The sequence below is a fragment of the Gopherus evgoodei genome, chromosome 15 (assembly GCF_007399415.2).
Source record: "Gopherus evgoodei ecotype Sinaloan lineage chromosome 15, rGopEvg1_v1.p, whole genome shotgun sequence".
Lineage (NCBI taxonomy): Eukaryota > Metazoa > Chordata > Testudines > Testudinidae > Gopherus > Gopherus evgoodei.
This window is the reverse complement of record NC_044336.1, coordinates 20,995,522-21,019,067: the sequence shown is the minus strand read 5'-3', so window position 1 is coordinate 21,019,067 and position 23,546 is coordinate 20,995,522. Positions and strand designations below refer to the sequence as shown.

At 40.0% G+C, this 23,546-nt stretch overlaps 2 protein-coding genes across 8 annotated transcripts in view; one reads left to right on the top strand and one right to left on the bottom strand.

The window, feature by feature from the left end:
- Positions 1-1,069: 1,069 nt before the first annotated feature.
- C15H17orf75 (chromosome 15 C17orf75 homolog) lies at positions 1,070-11,491 on the top strand. Of its 2 annotated transcripts, none has more exons than XM_030534551.1 (10): positions 1,070-1,305; positions 3,676-3,756; positions 5,134-5,259; positions 6,196-6,336; positions 6,583-6,640; positions 7,855-7,974; positions 8,648-8,712; positions 8,838-8,974; positions 9,700-9,803; positions 10,178-11,491. In XM_030534551.1, exons 1-10 carry the CDS (start codon positions 1,217-1,219, stop codon positions 10,385-10,387), a joined length of 1,131 nt encoding a protein of 376 aa, XP_030390411.1. In that variant the 5' UTR covers positions 1,070-1,216; the 3' UTR covers positions 10,388-11,491. The 2 variants fall into 2 exon arrangements, with proteins under 2 accessions (XP_030390411.1, XP_030390410.1); XM_030534550.1 differs by having other exon boundaries at positions 1,070-1,359.
- A 974-nt stretch (positions 11,492-12,465) lies between these two features.
- RHBDL3 (rhomboid like 3) overlaps positions 12,466-23,546 on the bottom strand; it is a 128,573-nt gene continuing 117,492 nt past the window's right edge. For 4 of the 6 annotated variants that reach the window (XM_030534546.1, XM_030534548.1, XM_030534547.1 and 1 more), the window contains one exon: positions 18,164-21,849. In XM_030534546.1, the coding sequence (XP_030390406.1) occupies positions 21,578-21,849 (272 nt within the window). In that variant the 3' untranslated portion in view covers positions 18,164-21,577. Of the gene's footprint in view, positions 13,254-14,607; positions 15,361-18,163; positions 21,850-23,546 lie in introns of those variants that run through there. The other 2 variants (XR_003996636.1, XR_003996635.1) reach the window with 2 other exon arrangements.

Below are 23,546 nucleotides of genomic sequence, written 5' to 3'. Positions count from 1 at the left end.
ACTAAGGCAAAACGGCAGGAATCTCATCCCCTCAAAACAAGGCCTAAGTGGAAAACTTGACCATCCCAGCCAGCATGGAGATCAATGAATGAACTATAGCAGCAGTCCCCAACACGGTGCCCACGCGCGCCATGGTGCCCGCTGGGGCATCTATGTGTGCCTGTGTACTGACTGACGGAGAAGCATCCCCCAAAATGCTGCCAAAAAGCAGAATCACCAAGGGGCGTTGCCACCAAAATGCCGCTGATTTTCAGCGGCATTTCAGTGGCTACTCCTCCTGATGTTGCCGCTTCTCGGTAGCATTTTGGCGGATGCTTGTCTGCTGGCCACGGTCCTCGGTGGCTCGTCGTCCAGCGTCTGCCACCGAGAAAAGGCTGGGGACCACTGAACTATAGAGACTGAACCATCATAGTCACCAAAAGAGGGGATTACACCAAATTTGTCCTTGAGGCATATTGGCTGGGCTGTTTGGAGAAGCTTGCATCACTGTTGGTCAATACCATAGTCATTCTAAGGATAAGCAGAGGATGTCATAGCTATGGACATAAATTGTACTTTAAAATTCACATGTGAAACGGTAATTGACAAGATACGGTTTTTCCTTTGCAAAAAAAAATTTCTTATTAAAGTATAGAAGAGATTTGAGGAATACAAAAGGACTTTTACCCTCTGCTGTAAAATTTAGGGATTTTCCTGCAAAGAATAAACTGATAGGGGCATGGGGATTTAAACAGCTTCAGAATTAATTTTAATTTAAAAATCGACCATGTAAACATATTCAGTAAAATCCTTCCTCCTAAGAAAGAGAGGGAGACTTCAAAAGATCCTAAATGAAAGATTGTCCCTCCAAACTGAATGAGGGCAAGTCTGGAAGGGGGGGGAGAAATAGATTCAGAGCTGCCAAATTGGGACTCTAAGTGAGAGAGATTTTCAGATTTGTACCGCAATTGTAAATATCGCATGGGAAAACACACAGCAGCTTCCATCCCAATAGGGAGAGGCTGCGACACCAGCCCTGCAATGCATCTGCTTTCCAGGAGCTGATAAGAGCTGGAGCAGTAGTTCTACGAAGCGGTGCTAGTGTGAAAGGCAGGAGAGGAAACAAAGGCCGCCGGAACCTGAGTGTTCGTGGCGTGAGCGGAGCAGGAAGACGAGCACCGTGCGGCAGGAGACTGGAGGGCGGATTTCGTTGCTACACACGAAGAGCTGGGGAAAGATGCTGCCGTCTCTGCAGGAGTCTGTGGCTGGGGACGAGAGGGAGCTGGAGAGCAGCGAGGAAGGGGGCGGCCCGGCCGAGGAGCGGAGGTCGGAGCGGTTCAGCAATAGCTATTACTGTCTGTACGGCTACCGGTGCTACAGGTGAGAGGCTGGATGGATTCCGCCTCCCCAACACCCAGCCTTGTGCTCCCCACCCTTCCCTAGGGACGTCCCGGCAGAGTCCAGAGTGACCTGCAGGTGCCATCTCCCTCCCCTCACACTGCTTCCTGCTGTCAACAGATGATGCAGCTGGAGGGGGAACAAGAGAGCGAGGCCACCGTTAGTTGCCTTTAATTCCGGGAGGGAATAGGATGCAGTGAGGGTGGCTGAGACTTGTAAAGGTTTGGAGTGTGGTTGCCAAATAAAGGGGATTTAATCCATCTGGTTAATTACAACTCCTATTCTGGTCCTAATGGTCTTCGTGGCAACAAAGGGGGAAGCGGTAGACGTGGTATATCTTGACTTTAGTAACGCTTTTGATATTGTCTTGCATGACCTTCTCATAAACAAATTAGGGAAATGCAACCTAGATGGAGCTACTATAAGATAGGTGCAAAACTGGTTGGAAAACTGTTCCCAGAGAATAGTTATCGGTGGTTCATAGTCATGCTGGAAGGGCATAACAAATGGGGTCCCACAGGGATCAGTTCTGGGTCCAGTTCTGTTCAATATCTTCAATTATTTAGATAATGGCATAAACAGTACGCTTATAAAGTTTGCAGACGATACCAAACTAGGAGGGGTTACAAGTGCTTTGGAGGATAGGATTAAAATTCAAAATGATCTGGAAAAACTGGAGAAATGGTCTGAAGTAAATAGGATGAACTTCAATAAAAACAAATGCAAAGTTCTCCACTTAGGAAGGAACAGTCAGTTGCACACATACAAAATGGGAAATGACTGACGAGGAAGAAGTACTGCCGAAAAGGATCTGGAGGTTATAGTGGACCACAAGCTACATATGAGTCAACAATGTAACACTGTTGCAAAAAAAGCAAACATCATTCTGGGCTGTATTAGCAGGAGTGTTGTAAGCAAGACACAAGAATTAATTCTCCCACTCTACTCCGCTCTGATTAGGTCTTAACTGGAGTATTGTGTCCTCTTCTGGGTGCCACATTTCAGGAAAGATGTGGACAAATTGGAGAAAGTCCAGAAAAGAACAAGAAAAATGATTAAAAGGTCTAGGAAATGTGGCCTATGAGGGAAGATTGAAAAAAAATTGGGTTTGTTTAGTTTGGAAAAGAGAAGACTGAGAAGGGACATGATAACAGCTTTCAAGTACATAAAAGGTTGTTACAAGGAGGAGGGAGAAGAATTGTTCTCCTTAACCTCTGAGGATAGGACAAGAAGCAATGGGCTTAAATTGCAGCAAGAGAGGTTTAAGTTGGACATTAGGAAAAACTTCCTGTCAGGGTGATTAAGCACTGGAATAAATTGCGTAGGGAGATTGTGGAATCTCCACCATTGGCGATTTCTAAGAGCAGGTTAGACAAACACCTGTCAGGTTTAGATAACTGGTTCCCAAACTTGTTCCGCCGCATGTTCAGGGAAAGCCCCTGGCGGGCCGGGACAATTTGTTTACCTGCAGTGTCCACAGGTTCAGCCGATCGCGGCTCCCAGTGGCCGCGCTTCGCTGCTGCAGGCCAATGGCAGCTGCTGGAAGCGGCAGCCAGTACGTCCCTCGGCCCACAAGTTTGGGAACCACTGGTCTAGATAATACTTAGCCCTGCCATGAGTGCAGGGGACTGGACTATATGACCTCTTGAGGTCTCTTCCAGTCCTATGATTTTCTAATAGTGTGTGTGTTTCCACTGCTGTACCAAGGCCTAGCTGAGTTTGAGCTCTGGTTGAGTAGGACTTATTTGTGCAGGATAAGGAGCTGAAGAATGGAAAGATGAGTGGGACACTACCAGATTTTGGTGAGTACTGGATTATTCTCACCCTTGCTTTGGCACTAGAACGCATTGTGTTTTGGTGACAGCTCCAAATGCAGACTACTCATAAAGTGGGCATCTAGACAGGAAACTAAGGGATTCCAGGTAATGTTCTTGAAAGGTATATGATTGACAGCACCGAAGCAGGAGGTTTTTAGAGCACAGGCAACGGCAGTACTAGGCTTTCCTACATTGGTCTAGCTAAACTGAGAGGTGGGAAACCCATCCTTAGGTCTGAGAAGGAGTTCTTAGCTGCTCTACTCTATTTTTTGTCTCCCTTGGGATAGAGAATAACAAGTAATTTCTTCCCGTCCACATTACCCCCTTTGTCCTCCACTCCACAGTACTTTCAAAGGCTACTTCCACTCTGCACCATCCACACAATGCTTCTTTCTTCTCAGTCCTGTTTAGTGATAATAGACCTGTATACATGTTATGTGTCCATATTTAATGTCAATCATAAAAATGCCTTGATTTTCAGTTCATCAGAGCAGGCAGCTGACAGTGATGATGGAAGTCCGAGCAGTGCAACACCAGAAAATCCCTCTGCTGAAGACTTTAGGTAAAACAAACACGGCAGAACCACTTAAGCACCCTGATTTCTCGTTCAGTTTCTAATTCAGAGCTTTTGACATCTTCGTATTTGGGTAGATACAGAAAGGAATACAGAGTTAGAGAATACATTCCACATCAGAAATACAAATCACCTGAAAGCCATATTGAATTCACCTGGGCATTTTTTTCTGGTGGTTTTTTTTTTCTATTAAACACCAAGATGATAATGGACATATACACCAAATGGAATTTCTGAGTTGGCTGAGTGGAGGCTTAGAATAATAGACCAATGCAAATTATACTCCTTGGGTTCACACTCATTTCATTTATACTACTACTAATTCTTAATGTATCTACATAATTTTAGGTCTTTGAGTGTAAATAATTAATGATTCATTGGAGCAGGGGAACAGGACCTGGGGTCTCCCCTCAGAGCCCTACTCCAATGTCTTGTTATTTATAATACAGTGGAATAGCTTCAACAGGAGAGACTGAAAGAACCTCACATCAGAGTATCCCATAGCCCAATGGTTAGAGCACTTTCCTAGAAGGTTTAGGAGACCCCTCTTCAAATCCTTTCCGTCCCTGAGAGGGGGAATTGAACCTGGGTCTCCTATGTCCCAGGTGAGTGCTCAAACCACTGGGATAAAAGTTCTCAGGTGGGCACTACAGCCACCTCCTCCTCCAGCCATTGTAGAGTTGGGTACCTACCTATGCCAGTCTCACAAGAAACACCTTAGGTGCCCAAACTAAAGGAGAGGGGTTCCCGGTTATGAGTCACTAGAAGAGATAGGTGTCTGTCTCCCTAAGAAGCCTCCCTGCAGCCTGGATTTAAGCACTTATTTCCCTTAGAGGGACAGAGCTTAGGATACACCCCTTCCTTGGCTTCCCCCAGGGCTAGCTTAGGTGACTTCTCACCTAACATGCTGGCTTTTGTGAATTACATTCTAAGGTGCCTATCTCACCCCATTCTTTGATTCGAGAGCCTCAGCTAACTCGGGGCTTTTTGAATTGCAGTTATTCCTGTGATTTTGCAGGCACCTAAAAGTTAGGCGCCATGATGCTTGTTGTCTCACTGCCCAAGTCCCTTTGTGAGTCCGGGCCCAAGCGACGTGCTATTGAGTCTGTGTCAATTGATACTAGAATTAAAGAATCCCAATTTAGTGAACAAGACACTGAATACATTTCTGACTTGCCACAGGCCAGATAATGTGTTAGAGGCAGTGCCAGGAACAGATTCCAGGAGTCCTGACTCAGCCACTGCTATAACCAAAGGGAAGCACTCCTCCTCACATGACATCTGCTGGAGTTGGGCATATGCCCAGCTAGAGAATTTAAATAGTTTACTCTTCTTCTCACTAAGAATTTTATCTTGTTTTCAAAGCCTCTCCTTGGTGGATACTAACTTACCAGCTGAAGCAGAGACAGAATTACGCAGTTTTATTGCCAAGCGTCTTATTAAAGGAGCACTTTTCGAGGGGATGGGTAATGTTGCATCTGTGGAGTTGAGGTAAGAGTAAAATGTATTGTTTTTAATTTGTGATAAATATGGGAAGTGCTAAGAAATGCTGGCAGTCTAACTGAGTTTATCATCTGCTGCAGCATATGAGTTTAATCCTGATTGCAGCTAATCAGCCTGTCAAAGCATATGTAAGGCTCTCAGTTTAGTTATGTGCTAGTAGCATTTGCCTTAGATTTCCTTTAGGTGGCAATGAAAAACTGCAAACATATTAAAGTGTGATAAATTAGTTTTGATTAGGTTGTTCTGATCACACTTTCTGTGCAGTTAACAAGGAGGAAAAGATCTAGGAAGGTTATATATGTGATGCTATGTGCAGGTTGTATTGGGGGTTAGCAGTTTTTTAAATAAATCAAACATACACACAATGTATATAATTATATACATATTATATATAATGTGTGCGATTAGAGACAGAGAGAGAGAATACATACTGTAGTTGACTCTCACGTGGCCTTTATTTCTAAAGTCAGTTTATCTTTTGTAGCCTTCTTGGAAAATATGAACAACAATTGTTTTGTTTTGTTTTTTAAAAAGAGGTTATAAATAGGATAGTTAAAACTTGCATTTATTTCTGGGATGTACCTCAGTCAAAGGTAATTAGAATGACATTATTGTTCTGAAAGCAAGAGTATTCTTTTGGGATCAGGACAGAATTATTTTGATCAAGGTGAAAAACCATAGTGATTCAAAATCCTAATCTTCATCATTATCTGAGTATTCACAAATTTATATAAAATGTAGGATAGGAAATCTTGACCCAATTGAAGTCAATGGCAAGACTTCCACTGACTTTAGGAGGGTCAGAATTTCACCCATGGTCAGTGGCTGGTTAAATTCTAATGCGAGATACAAAATAAGATTAATTTTGAACAATTACCTTATTTGGCACATCTGATTAATTCAACTTTTTTTTTCTGTCTCTAGCATACCAGAATTTCGAGTTGGTTGTTATTACTGTCTTCTCCAACAAGAAAAGCTTCTAGAAACAGCAACAGTGGAATCAAATATCAGCCCTCCAGAGTATGTAACTTGTTTCTTAGGAGGCTCAGAGAAAGGGCTTGAGCTATATCCTTTCCTTAACCTCTCTTTATTTGGGTGTAGGGAAAGTGCCTATGAAAATAACAAGTAGCATGTTTACCCCGTTAACTTTGAAACCTTTTGCAGATCTGCTGCAAATTCCTTGAATTCATTGACTACTAGCCTACTTGTACACATCTTCCAGAGTATAACTGAAAATGTGATTATCTACTATATACTAAATGGGCAAAGCGCAAGTCTCAATTTACATATCTTATTTCCTTAAGAGGATACTTTCAGACTTGAGTTGGACATATATGTTCAAGGCCTGAAGACTAACCTTGATTCAGAGGTAAGATCTAATTCTATGACTGAATTTTTTTTTAAATGGTAAAGATGACATTTTATGAATTGTTAACCTGATTTTATAGGGCTGATTTGTTATCGGCTCGCCAATGATCTGAGCAGAAGATCCTTAGGTTCTTGTCAAATGAGGCTACAGAATTAGAGAATGTAGAGAGATTGGTATTTTGTCCGGACTGTCGGGGTGTGCAGCAAGGGCACTTGCACTGAGGACACAACCCATGTTCTTGCAGTGTACCTTGTGGTTACCAGTACGTCTGAGAATTTTGGTAAACACATTCAGTTCTCCATTCACTTCCCCAAAGTCAAAAGGGTAACTGGTAGGCCATTTATCTATCCCAAAGGTTATAAACACTTATGCTAACTTGCTCTAGCTAATCATACAGGATACAGGCCTGAGGTTCCTTGCATTACAGCCAAATATAATGAAATAATATCTACTGAAATATAAACCAAAATCATAGAATCAAACTAATAAAGAAAATCAGATTATATAATATAGCAAGGTGACAGGCTATCCCCATGGGCTCCAGAATAAGGATTGATTACTCTGACAAAAAGTTAGTACAGTACATGAAAGACCAATGTAAACAGGAGGAAATGAGCAACTGTCTATATTCTATACAGTGAAACAAATGCATACCCTAGTGCTGCCTGCCATACAAGTTAAACAAATGGAAACATCAGACTTTCTTTCCCAAGCACAGTAATCTTAAGGGTTACTTGTGACACTAATAGGTAAATTCAGACAAGTGTGAATTAATTGACTAAATCCCTTTAAGAAATTATAACAGCATATGGAAAGGTTAGCAATGAGCATTCAGTCCCCTAACTTTTCTAAGCAGTGGTGACAGGTTGATATGTTTTTTATGTGAATAAACTTGGGGGGTAGGGGGGAAAGTTCAGGGAATGGAACCCAGGTTCTGACTCCCAGTCCTGTACCTTATCTATTGGACTACACTGCTTGCCTGATACATGTCAGAATAGATTACAAGTATAACATGTCATCTTCCTAATTAATATAAAGGCTTTCAGAGCCAGTGTTTCATGTCAGTAACACTTAAGATGCCAAGCAAATGATTTTTGCTGATTGTAGTTCAAAATTAGGAAGAAATTGACATCCAAATTGCATAGTTGGAATGGCTTAGCAATATGCTTATTCTTATACCAGAATCAAAGCTGTAATGTTTCAATTTGCTACAGAAAAGTAACCTGGATACTTATATTAAACCCTACCTAAGAAGTTGGTTTGAGGACTCTGTATGCCCTATCCAGAGGGTAGTGCAGCTCTTCCAGGAGAAACTCGCCTTTTTGTTACATGCTGTAAGTATACATCAACCTAAAACACCTTCTGAACATTTTCTTGTCAACTCAAGTGATCCTGTTATATTTAAATATAGCTTGCATTTGGCTTTTCCATTGTCCCTGAACTGAATGAAGAAAACCTCCCCCTTTAGTCAATACAAAGTGATTTTTCTCAGCTATATTACTAAGCCAGTACCAGCTATTTCATTCACCAGTCAGGAATGAACTAGCGTTTTAAAAATAATAATTTTATAGCTGACTTATTTTAAAATTGAATGGTTAGTATTCAACTTATAATTAGAATGAGATAGGCAATAAAAATTCCATTTTGCTCAGACTAGGACAAGGACAGCTAAGTGTCTATAAAATTCATTGTAGAAAGATGCTGAGAACAAAAAAATAAGATGAGTCATATACTGCTAGACAATGAAAATGAGATGGATGTGGGCAGAATGGTTAATAGAAGTACAAACTAGTAGACTTTTCAAAATATATAAATAGTTGTAATGAATATGCTGCAGTCTGGAACACTTATCTAGCCTCTGGTACTTACTAGACTATTTGGAAAAGAACTTAACTAGGATCACTTGTTACTCTTTGTTTGTTAGTAATAATAATGAAAATAGTAACAGAAGTGAAATATATACAGCCAACAGCAATCAAATTGTGGTTTTTTTTTGTTTTTTTAAAGGCTTTGAGTTACACTCCTGTTGAAGTTAAAAATTCAGATGAAAGAATAAAGAAAGATATTCACAGGTAAAGAATATTACATCTAACCAGAGACAATATAGTCTATACGTTGCTTGGCTTACTGTATGATCCCTTTCCTGGTTTTGCTGTTTGGCTGGAAACTAGCAGTTCACAATAGTTTTGTATGTCAGGTTTCTGAGCACTGCCAGTCTCCAAGGTGTCATTCAGGAAGGTACAATGACCTCCTTGTGTATAGCCATGACTGAGGAACAGCACAAATCGGTGGTAATAGACTGTAGTGGACCACAGCCTCAATTCCATAATGCAGGTAAGATCATGGATGGGGATGCTTCTATCAACTTATCCAGCTCATCTTTAGAGAAGGCTCAGCACCCTACAGGATCATACCCAGAGAGTTTTGGGACCTGGCTATCTTGAGAACACCTTTCTTCCCATTTGCTATTACACCATATATGATCCACAGAGGCACCTGATCTCTTGTTTAAAAGTGGGAGGTCCTAGAGTCTGGAATTTGATCAGCTCTATGATCGACCAAAACTCAGATTAGTTAAGCTTCAGATCAATCTGCAGAGCTCACTTTTTCTGTCAGGCTTTTGATGAGTGGTATATAGAGGGATGTGGATGGTTAGATAATTATAGTTATTTTGGCAGGTATAATTCTGTTTGATTGGACAGTTTGCTGTAGATTTTAACTTTGTCTGTAGTTTTAAAAGCAGCTGGAGCTTTGGGAAAGATGTTTCAAAGAAACTGAAAGCAAAATCTATTTTCCTGACATACTAGTTAAAATAGCAAGAAAGGGGGATTAGTTACATTTTCTTTCTTTTTCTCATACACATTCTCTCCATCTTTTGAATTTTTATGATTTGAATATTTATATCATAGGGCAAACATTACTGGTGTTAGTTACAATTATCATGTGAGTGAGATTAAGTACACAGTCACATACATGTGGGTTATTCAGTGCTCTAATGTGCACGCATGCACACATACTTTTTCTTTACCTCCTTTTCTTTGTTCCTAAACGTGTGACAGGAAGCAACAAATTCTGTGATGACTGGATGCAGGCTTTTCTAAATGGTGCTGAAGGTGGAAATCCATTTCTCTTCCGGCAAATAGTGGAGAACTTTAAATTGAAGGTAACTTTGTATATTTGTACACTTGCAGGAATATACAAAGGGTTACTGAGTATGCAGTCAGTCACTTTTGCATTGATATAATGATAACTGTGAGAGCTTGCCTAGTTCTTGCTGTACTCAGAGTGGACAAGAACAGAATATCCTCTAAAGGAGACTCAGACAGATTTAGAAACCAACTTATTTTTTTCTAAAAACAACCTAACTTTAAAATTACAATAGAAACTCCCATGGAGAGTTTTAGCTAACTGATTTGTCTACTAATGTATGTAATAAAATTCTTACTGCAGACTCTTCCACTTCTCCAAATTCATGTATTGGCATACCTTCCCTACAGATAAAAGGATGAGGAATATTTTCTGTTACTGTGTTTATAGGCCATACAAGACACTAACAACCTGAAGAGGTTTATTCGTCAGGCAGAAATGAACCATTATGCCTTGTTCAAGTGTTTCCTGTTTCTAAAGAACTGTGGCAGTGGAGATGTCCTTCTGAAGATTGTTGAAGTGGAGCAAGCAGAAATGCCAGAAGCCAAAAATGTAATAACTGTCCTTGAGGAATTCATGAGAGAAACAGCAGTTGCCTAAAAATCTTAATTTTTGTACTCGCTTTGTACTATTGTATAAATAAATAATTCCTTCTTTGCAGATCAGAATTCACTATTGCAGAAACTTAAATTATATTTAAAAGCATTCAGTCATTTCAAACTTATTTCACATCTGGGTCTTTTTAGAAAAAGCAGCATGAGATTTGCTTCAATTTTTGAATATAGTGTTTTATACAAATCCAGACATTCTTTTTTCAACACTTACCAGATTCTGCAAGTGATCCTCCTTTTTTGGGGACCACACCATTTTGTTTTGTACTGTCATGTCATAAGAAAAACTTTCACCCGAATGGCAGTGATAGTTTTTAAGCATTTAGAAAATGTTTAATGCATAAGAACTAGTAGAGAGGATCATGACTAAACATTGAGATCAGATTTATTTAAACAAAGAAGTCATATAAAGAACTGCAAACATTTTGATAAATTGCATATAAGTTGCAAGAGATATAGGTAATATCTTTTATTGGACCAACTTCTATCCAACTTGATCTAATAAAAGATATTACCTTACCCACTTTGTGTCTCTGCTATCCTGGGACTGACATGGTTACAAAGCATGGGAGAATCAGGCTAAAATTTGTATAAAGATGAATTTAACTTGGCCATAAGTCTGTACTGAATTAAGCTAAAATCTCAGATATATATATTTCGTTTTGAAAATGCATCATTGTACTCCAGCAATGAACTCTCTAACACATGGGAAATACATTTTCTAAACCATAAGTAATTTAGACAGCAAAATATATACACCACTTTGGACGCAGTAGGAGCCAAAACTAAGGGGACCTTTATCAAGATTACAGAGAGGAGGACTGCAGGAATAGTCCTTATGTAGGCAAAAATGCACATTTGTTTCAATTGTTTAGTTAGGGAATGGAACCTTTGTACATAGTATGTTTTGTCATAACTTGACACTTAATGAACTATCCTATTATGAGGAGGTCTCCATCACTAACTATAGTTGTAATAATATTACTGAACCAGTAGTGTGACTGCTGTGTGTTTTGTGAGTGGTGTACATCATAGTTAAACGGTACATGCTTTCTTGTGATATAATCATATCTAATAAAATAAATTAACAATATTGATGGTATAGTTTACTTTTTAATTCCAAGTAAGTATTTCCAATGACTGAATGACTGTTTAGGCTCTATAGCTTATATTATTCTCCTAGCAATATCTGGAGGAGTTACAGGTATAGCACCCTCATATGGATGGGAGAAACAATATGCACTGGCAGAGAGGAAAGTAAAAGTAGCCTAACAAAATAAAACCTGTTACCACATCGCCTCATAGGCTGCATGCAGGATCACTGAGGACTAAACAGTTTCCTTCAGCATGTTTGATTCATCAGTCAGTAAGCCAATACTAGCAGCATTCAATAACCTATGCTGCTTTGTATCACTTCCATACATTTTTTTACTACTTTGGAAAACCGTTCCTTTAATGTTCTAACTGATTCAGGTGCGAGGCATCTCTCCATGCTAAGAAATATATGAGCATCATGAAGAATGGCTTGCTGATTAATGTCTTCATATCAAGCATTACTGAGGATAAGATTTTGTCATGGATGTCAGATTCTCTGACTTTCAGAGACCTCTGTGACATTTTCTACTTCAGCCCCAGGGTGGCGGGGCTGGAGTTGTCAGCTGGCAGGAGCCCTGAAGCTCCGAGCCACCACAGGCAGTGTGGACACATGAGTTCCAATCTGCTATGGGCAGTGAGGGCCCCGGAGCTCCAAGCCACTGGTCCCATAGTTGTCAGGCTCTATGGGTGGTAGGGTCCCCGGAGTTCCAAGCCACTGCGGGCAGTAGGGACCCCGCATCTCTCAGCTGCTGTGGCTGGTGGGTGCTGGAGAAAAACTCCCATCCCTCTGGGCTCGGGCTCTCACCTCACCCCGCCTCAGGCTTCAGTCATCCCCGTCAGTCCTGCCCACCATTATTTTTAGTAAAAGTCACAGGTCATGGGCTTCCATGAATTTTTGTTTATTGCCAGCGACCTGTCCGTGACTTTTACTAAAAAAAAAAGTGACAAAATCTTAACCTTAAGCATTACAATGTGCAAGGCAAGAATCTCTAATTGCCAGAGGATGACTGTGGTGATGTGAAAAATGAGGCTGCTCCTCACCCATGTTGGGTGCAACGGTTGGCTGAGGGACCCAAGTGGTAATGTGTATTGCTTGCAGTCAAGGCTGGCCTCAAAATACCCAGGCTAGTAATGGGCAGGTCATTTTGAAGCTGTAGAATAGAGGTGTTTCATCAGCAGACTACATCCACTGGGGGTAATATACTTTCTCCTTTGTGATACAAGGACAAACTGTATTCTGGCTTCTGAGTTACCTTCAGGGCATCTTTAAGGGATAGTGTCATCTGCATATTTGCTGCCATCCTCATAGTTTTGTACTAGCCTTGTAAAGTTATTATGAGAGTTTTCCAGGCCAACCTATCCAGGTCAGTCATTGGGGTGATCACTGTTAGTCCTGTACTGGCGAGAATCACCTGGCACATTCTTCTTTTTGGAGAAAAATTATTCATGATGTGGTCCTAGCAAGTTCATACTTACCCACATTTAGTATATATAGTATGTCACACACCATAGTTATAAAGCCCAGCTTTTTTAGCCTTTGCTTGTGAGACTTGGATTTCTTCCACTTGCATAGGCCTTTCTTCCCTGAGCAGCTGCTTATCTCAATTTCAGTCTTATTAAGTTTGTGTCCCATCACATGTGGTTGCCTTTGTGCTGGGTTCCATCCTGGAACTGTCAAACTTTGCATGCCTGGTAGATTTTCTCTTCATTATCTATCTGTTCCTGCTTTCAGCTCCTTCTGGGCTCAATTTTCCCAAGATCTGCACTTTGAAGGAACAAAGTGATTGGTATTTTAAAATAAAATAAAATCCTCTATGTTGCTGTATACTTGAAACACTTAAAAAGTAAAGAATTTAAATTAAATAAATAAGGCAGGAGAACCTGGCTAAGCCTGAGAAGCTCATTGCAAAATACTGAATACTTTTTCAACAATAAAATACTGTTCAAAGCAGATGGTGAAATGAAACAAAGGACAAGCTCTGCAGCAACATACTATAATAGTTGGAGATAAAACTCTTGCAAACCCAGTTGAGGTTTAGAGTGGACTGGGAGTCAGGACTCCTGAGTTCTATCTCTGCCTCTACTACAAGCATGCTGGGAGATCTTGAAACCTCTGGATTAGTTTGCCTATCTGCAATTATTTGGAACCCCATAGGCATGAATAGTGTTCTACAAAAACAGACAACGTGATCACTGCATGAAGGCACTGACTAAAACAAACACTACTTACCTACTTCTCAGAAGCGTTGTTAGGCTTCATCAATTGTTTAAAGAGCTACAAGAGTCTCTGATGAAAGAAGCTCTAAGTGCAAATCACTAAAAATAACAGGTGAGTTTAATACTCATGCAGTAGCTGTTAACTGTCACTTGTTATGTTTTAGTTACAAGAGATGTCAAAACTGCTCAAAGGGGTGGCCATGAGTTATGTTTAATTTCTTAGTGATATTTTAACCCAACTATTCTTAATGTCAACCTGCAGAGGAATTTTTTAAAACTGGGATTGTGCCCCTTTTTTGTTCCCTTATGATGTATAAAGCAGGCTGATTTTTTTAATTTTGTTTTTGTTTTGTATCTGAGCAATTTCAGGAATATCAGCTGTAGTCTTTCCTTGTTTTGCTGGAGGACTGTTAACTCCATTTTTTAAGTCAAGTGGGTGTCAAAGGGTGTCAAATATATAACAAAGACATGTTTTCTCCTAAGTGTTCATTAGACATTGGTGGTAAATATATTTTAACAAAAAAAAAATCAAAATAAAGCCTGGTTAGAACAGACTGGTTAAAAATCCCCTTCTCCTTCTCAACCTTTAGGCTGCTGTCTCTTGTGATGTCATAATTTCACTAGTGTTCCAGTTATCAGGAAGTAGACAAGACCTGAATTTTTAAAGTTTAAAAAAAAAAAAAAAAAAAAAATCAGACGATACCGCTTTCTCCATACCTTACACAGAAACAAAAAGGGACAGAAACCTATTTTTTTCCTTTACCACACACTTTAAACAAAATACAAAAATAAGTAATCGATCTCAATAGTCACTGATGAAATAGAAAAGTTGAAATCAAATCACTCGTGTCAAAACATTCTTGTTAATTTTTTAATTGTAGATGTACTTATAAAACACAATCCCTCTTTGCAAGTTGGTGTTTGTTGTTGGTTTTGGCATGTTACATTAACAAGCTCAATTTAAAAAAAAAAAAAAAGCCCCCCAAATCTTTAATGGAAGCTATGCTCAAATAATATTTGTTACAACAAAAATATACAGAATGTACACAATACAAAAATATTTAGAAACATATGTGTAACCTTGCAAATATTGTTTTGTTCTCCTAGCCCTTGATGGTGAAGCATCAATTGTTCGGAATTTTTAAGGCAGAATTATATTGTTTGGTGCTCTGTGATTAACACTTGGAGGAGGCATTAGTATTGATAATGAAAGCAAAAGAAAATCAAGCTGCATAAATCTAGCTTTATTTGCAAACTAAACAGACTCTGTGGGGGAGTCAGGATACATTTGGAGATAAATGTGTCTACTAAACTCACTGGAAATTAATGTATTTTTGCTGCATAAATCAGGCCTGTGGAATTTTTCACGTGTTGTAAAGTACTCAGCAATGTAAATTTGCTGTACTATGTTCTGGCATTTTAAAGAACCTCATTAGGGAGCTTCTTCCCATTAAAAGTCAAAGATTAATTATGCCATTAATAATACATTTACCTTGAAAACAGTTTGCTTTTGTTTCACACGTGATTTATTCTTTTAGTGAACAGCTGAATATATTTCCTTCATCTTCAACCAGTTCTCAGTGTCTGTGCTGTGAAGTGTTGAGCTGTAGGAGTTGTTGAGCAGCAGGACACAGTACCCGAAGGCTGTCACTTTTTAAAAGAAAAAGTGGGGTCAGATCTGGTTACAATTCAGGTAAAACCAAAGAGTGGGATATTCAAAAAACTCAGTAAGTTAGGAGCTCAAGTCCTAGGAAAATCAATATGATTTGTGCTCCTAACTTATTTAAGTGCTTTTGAAAATCCAGCCCAAAATCTTTCGAGAATAAAATGTTGGCACAAAATCATGGACATCTTAGGAGGTCTACTGACTTTGTGAGATGGCCACACTATTTTGGGACCAAGCATAGGATTCCATCTGCTGTATATAAATTAAAACCCAAATTCTCCAATCTGAAATCCAGAGGCAGTATGATCCATTGTCCAGGAGACAGGATCCCTGAGTTCTTGTCCCAGTTCTGACAAAGGCTCACTTTGTCACCTTGTACAAGTTGTAACTCCCCTAGCCTCAGTTTCCTCATTTATAAAATTAAATAAAATACTTACTTATTTCTACCTAAGCAAGTAGTGAAGATTCATAAATATTTGTGATATGCTATGCAAGTACTAAGTATTATTATTGGCTGACTGGAAAAAGGACATGAAATGCTTAGTTAAAGATTTAGCAAAAATTACAAGTTTTTTTTTCCTTAATCCACATTTAGAGGTTATTTCTTGTGAGCTCATATCCCATCCCTCCTTATCTGGCTTTTTCCTTTATTTAATATTAGTGATGTGTGCAAAAAATTGTTTCTAGGTCCAAGGATCTAAAAATAAGAGGTGCAATTTGCAGCTCCCACTGACTGTGCACTCATCTTTTCATTCTGGGTGGTGCTTTTTTTGGCCACTATTAATTTCTTTCTTTTTGGTTCCCATTAGAAGGAGCTATCAACATGGAGTTCTAAGTAAAAGCAGCTGCCAGCATCAACCTCTGAACTGACCAGCAGGTGTCCCTCAAAGAGTTGTATTACCAGTGTCCCCAGATTCTGAGTCAGTCTTCATTACCCATCCCGTCCGGTTGCTCCCTAAACCCAATGCCAGATAACCCTACACAGTAGCTGTGCTGCAATTCAACATCAACTAGAGGACTAGCTCTTACAGGTTCACCACATCTCTTCTTTTCACCATGAAAAACTTGTCCAAGGACATTAGCACAAGGAAAAACTTGTTATAAAATATACACCACTCACTAGTGTCTTCATGTTGCTCATAACAATTCCTCTCTCTCTAGCTCTCTAACATTAAGTATCTGTAATGTCCAATAGATTCACATTTTGTTGAACTACATAATGTGAAATTCTGCTAGCAGCTGAATTAAAAAAAAAATCAATTCACTATGTAAATTGTTTCTTCATGGCCAGATGAGACGAGCCACTGTAAGTCCCAATTTATCCACAAAATGACTGGAGAAGAGTAATGTTAAGGCTCTGGCACAAACCAGCAACAGCAAAGACATCTGGAGGTGAAAGAGAAAATCTATCCTATGTTCACTCATTGGTGCTGCAATATGCTGGCACAATGGGGTGAATTTAAAAGACAGCATAATTGAGATCGATAGATTTTGACATAATTTTAAAGAGCTTGTGCAGTTTATTTGATATTTTCAAATGGTTAATATCAAACAGTTTTTTAAAAAGGGAGTCAAGATCTCAGCCCAAGTGCCTTGTATTGCCCTTGATTTCTGAGCTGGTGACATCAAGCATAGATTTAGTGCATTGCCTTGCCTTTGTGTGAGGTGGGTGGATGAATTCACCCTTAAAATATTGAAATATAAAACGTCTGATTTATTCATCCGTACATGTGAATTCAGTGCTGGTTTCAGGTGCCAGCCTAACTGAGATCTGGGACTGGTTGGCAGAGCCCACCCAAGCAATGAAAGACCTGCTCCTTCAGACAAGGGAGGGAGCAACAGAACAGAAAAATCAACCAATCACTGAGACAACAAAAATGCACGAAGAGGGATAGGGAGGCAGGTCACATGATCAAAAGGAGGGATCCAAGAAGCTGGTGGACATCCTCCAAGGAACCTTACCCAGTTGAATTAATCGACAAGGGACTGGAATATGGTCCCACGGTCAAAGAGACTTCTCCCATCCATCTTCATCCTTCTGGACTGATGAACTGCTATCTTGGCCAGTGCCAGGAAAAGGATGACAGATGACGTGGAGACTGATGGCCTTGGAGTCTAAAGTCCATTATTAAGCCACTAAACAGCTGCAGCAGGGATAGAGGCATTTACAGAAACAGGCCCTCAAGCTCTATTCCTATACCTCTTTCAGTGAGGTCAACAGGAGTTTTGCTAACATGAAGCTGCAGGATACAGCCTTCAATTATCTAGAATGGATAATATGTTGATTTCTGTCCCCCTCTCTCATTCAAATACTGACACATGGTGAGGCAGAAATAGTATGTAAAATAGTCTCTCCATCACCAAAGACCCATCTAGCAGCAATTTACTACAACGAACCTGCATTTTTCATAACAGTGACTCAGAGGGGCAGTTGACGCACCTTTACACAGAGGCTGGACAGAGGTTTTTAAGAGGGAGAGTGCGCCCTTGAAGGGAGGTTCCTTGAGAATTTACATGTAAATTCCTTCCCATTTGGTGCATTCGAAAAACAAAAATATTCAGAAGAAATCTTCATGGGGTTTAAAGTAGGGCAGATTGAAAATGTTTCATAGAATTTTTTTGATGGAAAATTGAGTTTTTGACAAAAAAAAATTTAAAGTGTCTACTTTCCTCGAAATTAAAAAGTTAAAAAATGTTTGTTTTTTTGTTTGAAAACCAAAATTATTTTCCAGTTTTTGGACAAAAAAATTCTGTTTTTTTGGAAGTTTGGACTAAAAATTGTTTTTTGTTTTGTTGATGAAAAGTCATTTTTTTGCTGAAAATGTCAATGAATTTTTTTTTCATTTTTATCACAATATTCCATGTGGAAAACTCCATTTTCTGACCAGCTCTAGTTTAAAGGCATTTGTAAAAGGTATGATTTAGCAATATCCAGAGAAGGCGATTGAAACAGAGATGTCTTCCTCCTTCAATCTGAACAATGTTTTTAGCAACTAATTATCTAATCTCTAGTTATTCCTCTCTCCCTGCTCTCCCACCCACTCAAGGATGCTGTCTCTATCATTATGACACAAGATGAGTGAGGTAATCTTTTATTTACCTCACTCACCTTGTCTCCCTAATATCCTGTGACTGACACAGCTATAACTACACTGCATCTCTCACTATGAAACACCCAGAATGATCTCTGACCTGGAACAAAGGATCCAAACTCTTGACATGTGATTGTTTAGAGCTGGCTCCGAACTGCAGGGATAAAATGGAATTTGGAATTGGACCCATACCAAAGAAACCCACAAGTGCTCTCAAACGATAGGCCTTATGCTTTCCTATTACAAGGCTTCCTTGAAGTGGCGTCCTATGAACCATGCTTCAGACTAAGGGGAATAATTTTGTTGCTGTTGCAATAGCCTTCAAATCTTTCATATATGGCACATGAAGAAGGGGAAATAAAAGTTTCCTTTGCAGATAAGGCTCATTTAATACCCTAAAAACAGATGGGGTGAAACCCTGACCCCAGTGAAGTCAATGGGAGCTTTGCCATTGAGTTTAGTGGAGTCAAACTTTCACCATGGAGAGTGTTTTTTATCCAAACCGCAGGGATTAAAATGACATGAAGAACATCACTGAGTTAACACTTGGGCGGAGGTCACAGCCTTCAGCATCAGCACTGGCATCATCTAGGTGGACAAGAGAATAAAGCTCAGGAATGGAGAGAGGCGTTACTGAAAGACAAACTAAACTCGCTAACGTAGTGACAGCAAGACTGATTCCAAACTGTGCCCAAATCATATAATAATGTGAGTTTGTCTTTGGCAGAGATTAGGAAGCCACCTGGTAGGGTTCCAGACCTGGTGCCTCTGAAATAGGAGACCCAGATCTCAGGAGACAATGTCAGGATTCTGTTTTCCCCAGCTAGGGGGCATTACAAGCCTTGTAAATAGAGATGGTCAAAAACTGTCCATCAAAACTTTTTTTTTTAAACTGGGAAAAAATTCCCCCAAAAAACTTGAGCATTTTTGACCCTCTCAGCTTGTGATTTAGAAGTCATGTATCCTACCCCCATCTTATGGAATGGGTGAAATTCACCCCTGTGCACAGGACCAACAAGATCTAAGCCCTGATCACATCTCACCTAAGCCCCTAGTAATGTGTCTGAGGTGAGATTTAATTGATGCATAAGCCTCCTGCTGGCCCTCTGCACAGGGGTGAATTTCACACTCTGCACACACACCTTTTCTGTGTTATCAAAGTCATCCACTTAAGACAGAAGATATGCTTTAGTCATGATGAAATTCTATGGTCTGTGTTATAAAGGAGGTCACACAATCTGATGGTCTTTTCTGGCCTTAAAATCTATGATAATATAGAAGGGACAGAGGATTAAGGGAAACCTATAAGAGGGTAAATCCTCCACCTTCCTGGACTGTTTTTTTTTCTGCTATGCAGGTAGCTATCAACAGTGAAATGTGAACTAACATAAGCACTTTACTAGAGGTTTGTGCTTAAAGCATGGCCCATACAACAAAGGGTTTTATATGGTTTCCCTGGTCTATATAGGCATGGTGAGTCAAGCTATTAGGCCTTTTTGCTTTACAAACTGTACTATAAACTAGTTAGGGATCTATAAAACCTATGGCCTAGCTATACTAGGCAAAAAGGCATCACAACTAATTGTTGCTTGGAACCCATAAAGGTCCATTGCCTAGGCAAGACTTGGTGTCCACACGCAACAGTTATTCCCAGTATTTTACAAGCATTAGTTGACCAGCCAAGCCAGAGACGACAGACTTGGGTAGGGAACTAGTGGCAAATAAATCCCTGGCGTAACTCAGCTGACTTTGGTGGATAAACTTGGCCTCTAGCATACTGAATAGTTTGTAGCATGGTTTTACATGAGGGAAATCATGTCCACACTCCTCTAGCAAGAACTGCATTTAAGCAAACCCTGCTGGAGACTGACACTCTTTCCAAACTTTTTGCAGACAGGGTGTTAGACCATACATAGCCAGAAAGAAAGGGCAGAATAAAACAACCTGATTGTCAACCAATATAAAAGCACAACTGACCATGAGCAAAATCCTAAACTGCCTCCACCCAGAAGAGAAAACTCAGCCACATTATTTACCAGAACGGGTTGTAAAAATCAAGTGAAACATGTACTGATGGTAAGACCTACCTCTGATACGGTGTCCTGTCTGAAACAACCACTGTATGGTACCCCCAAGGTTTCTAGTGCAATCTTGTTTGACATTTAGTTGAAGATCAACGTATATCATGATGGGTTTTGCTTGCCCCTTTGGAAGTTGCTTAAGACAGTCTAAACTATAGACTAAATATTTAAGTAATCATTCAATTAATAAGACAATGACAGTGGCATGGCTAGGATGACCAGATAGCAACTGTGAAAAAATGGGATGGGGGGGAACAGGTGCCTATATAAGAAAAAGTCCCCCAAACCAGGACTGTCCCTTTAAAAAAGGAACATCTGGTCACCCTAGGCATGGCTGACCAGTCAAACTCAACCGTTAAAACCAAATTCAAGTTGCCTTATCAGCGTCCCTTGAGTCTCTAGTTCAGTGGTGCTGGAACAGTTTTTACAGCGGGGATGCTGAAGGCAGAAACCATGTATTTGGGTTGTCATTACTACATCAAGCCAGGGTGTGTGGCAGAACCCCTAGTTCCAGCACCTACGCTCTAGTTAGTAAAAGTGAAGCTTGTTTTTCTTTTACTGTTCAGTTAAACACAGGATTTTCATAAACCAACTAGTCACGGATCCAGCATAACTTGGAAAAATTTAAGTGACCCAAACTAAACATCACTGTGTGCACTAATAAACTGAGTGGTAAATTCCCAGTTACAAACATAGGGTTGATCCTGCAGCCCTTCCTCAGGGGAGTAGCCACAATGGAGAGGCTGCACGATTGGATCCCGACTGAGTGTTAACAGTACCTGTATGACTTATGCCCAAACTTCTCTCAGACCAGTTCTACTGTTAGATTTTAGCTTAAACCATCTTCATCAGCATACAGTACAGTTAGCCAGAAACGATGCCACACGTTTCCTTAACTTGTGCATTTTCAGAAGATCATTGACCTATCCCCTAATCATCATATAAAAATAAATCCTTGGTTTCGATTCATTTAACATAGCTGGCAGATGGAAAGTCTTTTGCCCTCCAGAGTTCTCTGTCTCAGGCTCTCAAGGAGGTGGAGGTAGCTTCAGATCCAACAGATTGTAGGCAAAAACATTCCAAAAGATGGCGAACAATACAAAGACGACATAAATAAAAATAAAGATCCACCATAAGGACTGGTCTTGGAGTCTCTGCTCATAGTTCCTTAGGATGACCACCCCCAGTGTGATTCCAACCAATACCCCGCCCAGGTGGGCAACGAAGCTTGGGTGTGGACATGGGGGGTAAGCAGATGGATGGAACCGCAGCCACACAGCCCTTCCAAATTCAAAGCTCACTGGAATAAAAAGAGAGAGAAAAAAGAAGATAAGCCTTTGTCCATCTCAATCCTTCTCTGCCTCTACTTGGGGCTCCTTCAAGTCAACGACTTGACGACAGAACCATCTCTTGCTATCTCATGGCTAGTGCAGAGATCATTGCTTAACTGAACAGAGAGAAAGTGCACTCTGCTACAAGCAGAGGGGAAGTTATAAGCCAGTTTTGGACAATCAGCTCACTGTACATCAGACATGATCTAGGTCAGAAATTCTCAGCTCTAGATTCTTCTGGTTGCTTTTTGTAAAAACAGAAAGACATTCTTTTGACAGAATTTTTTCTTCCTATAAATTTCCCTCTTGGTGGCTGTTTCCTCCTCTTCACTTGGTCCAGTCAGCACATCACATATCTTTTCTCTCCCTAGTTAGGCACATCAGATCACCTCTGTACTCCTGTGACATTATCTGATTAAAATGTAACCATATAGATCACAGTTGCAACCACTGTTATATATTTGCAGCAAATCTAGTACAAAGGTTCTCAAGTAAGGTATCTATGAAAAGGTTATGATTTGCTGGTTATGATTATGCTATCTGCATGTATCATTTTTTGTATTTGAAGTCATAAGTATTGGATCAATACCTGGATTTCAAATGTTTGCTCCTCGGGTAACATCCACAAGATAGCCAGCCAGCACATCTTGGAGCAACTATTCAAATTGAGTGGCCCATCAAAAGAACATTTAACTGACAATGGACCATGGGAGACACCCATCTACACTTAATGGAATTTCCTGCTTTGACTAGGCGAAGTGCATGGACATGTGACTTGCCCATGTGATTCCAAACTCCATTTTGCTGCTGTAATTTTCCACAGTAAGAACAATGGGATTCTCTCCACATGGCAGAAGCTATACAAGGCCCTGGAAACACCTCCTTTTTGCCTCTATCCTGCTCCAGCCTCTGGACTATGAATTTATTCTAACCAAGGAATTGAGGACCTACCAGTGATTTGGAAGCAACCAGAGACTTATCAAGCCAGCAGTTTATTCCATCACTGCTACAAGCCTGAACCAAGAACTTTGCATTTATTATATGTATTTGAGTCCTTTAACCAATTTTCTTTCTTTCTATAAATAAACCTTTAGATTTTAGATACTAAAGGATTGACATCAGTGTGATTATTGGGTAAGATCTAAGTTATATGCTAACCTGGGTGTGTGGTTGGTTCTTTGGGATCAGATGAACCTTTTATTTGATGAGACTGGTTGTAAAGAACCACTCACCTTTAAATCCCATGTTTTTGATGGTGACATAAGAACTGGAATGCCCAAGGAAACTGCTTTTATGTCTTCTTGTTAGCCAGTGTGGTGAAACAGAAGTTTACTTTTGTTGCTGGTTTGGTATATCTTATGGAAGAATAACCACCAGTTTTGGGTTGTGTTTGCCCTGTTTCTCAGCAGTCTGTCCTGAAGTTAGCATCCTCAATTGTGACCCACAGAGGCACGGTTACAACTCCTATTTCACTTGATGTAGACACAGTGGTGAATGAGAACAAGCACTGGAATGGATTAAGTGGCCGGCTGAAATTTTATTAAACTTAACACAGAATAGGCCTGTATCCACTAAGGCTATACATCATTGCTATTGTGCCTTCTATAAATAACCAGTAGAACTGCAGATAAAGTAGCCTACAATGTAAGGGCTTCATCCTGTATAG

Bases quoted from the DNA above. Each gene is read 5' to 3' on its own strand.
- C15H17orf75 (XM_030534550.1), top strand. From the start codon at position 1,217: ATGCTGCCGTCTCTGCAGGAGTCTGTGGCTGGGGACGAGAGGGAGCTG. The intron at 6,641-7,854 runs GTAAGATCTAAT...AATTTGCTACAG, and splicing joins AGACTAACCTTGATTCAGAG to AAAAGTAACCTGGATACTTA. The intron at 9,804-10,177 runs GTAACTTTGTAT...CTGTGTTTATAG, and splicing joins TGGAGAACTTTAAATTGAAG to GCCATACAAGACACTAACAA.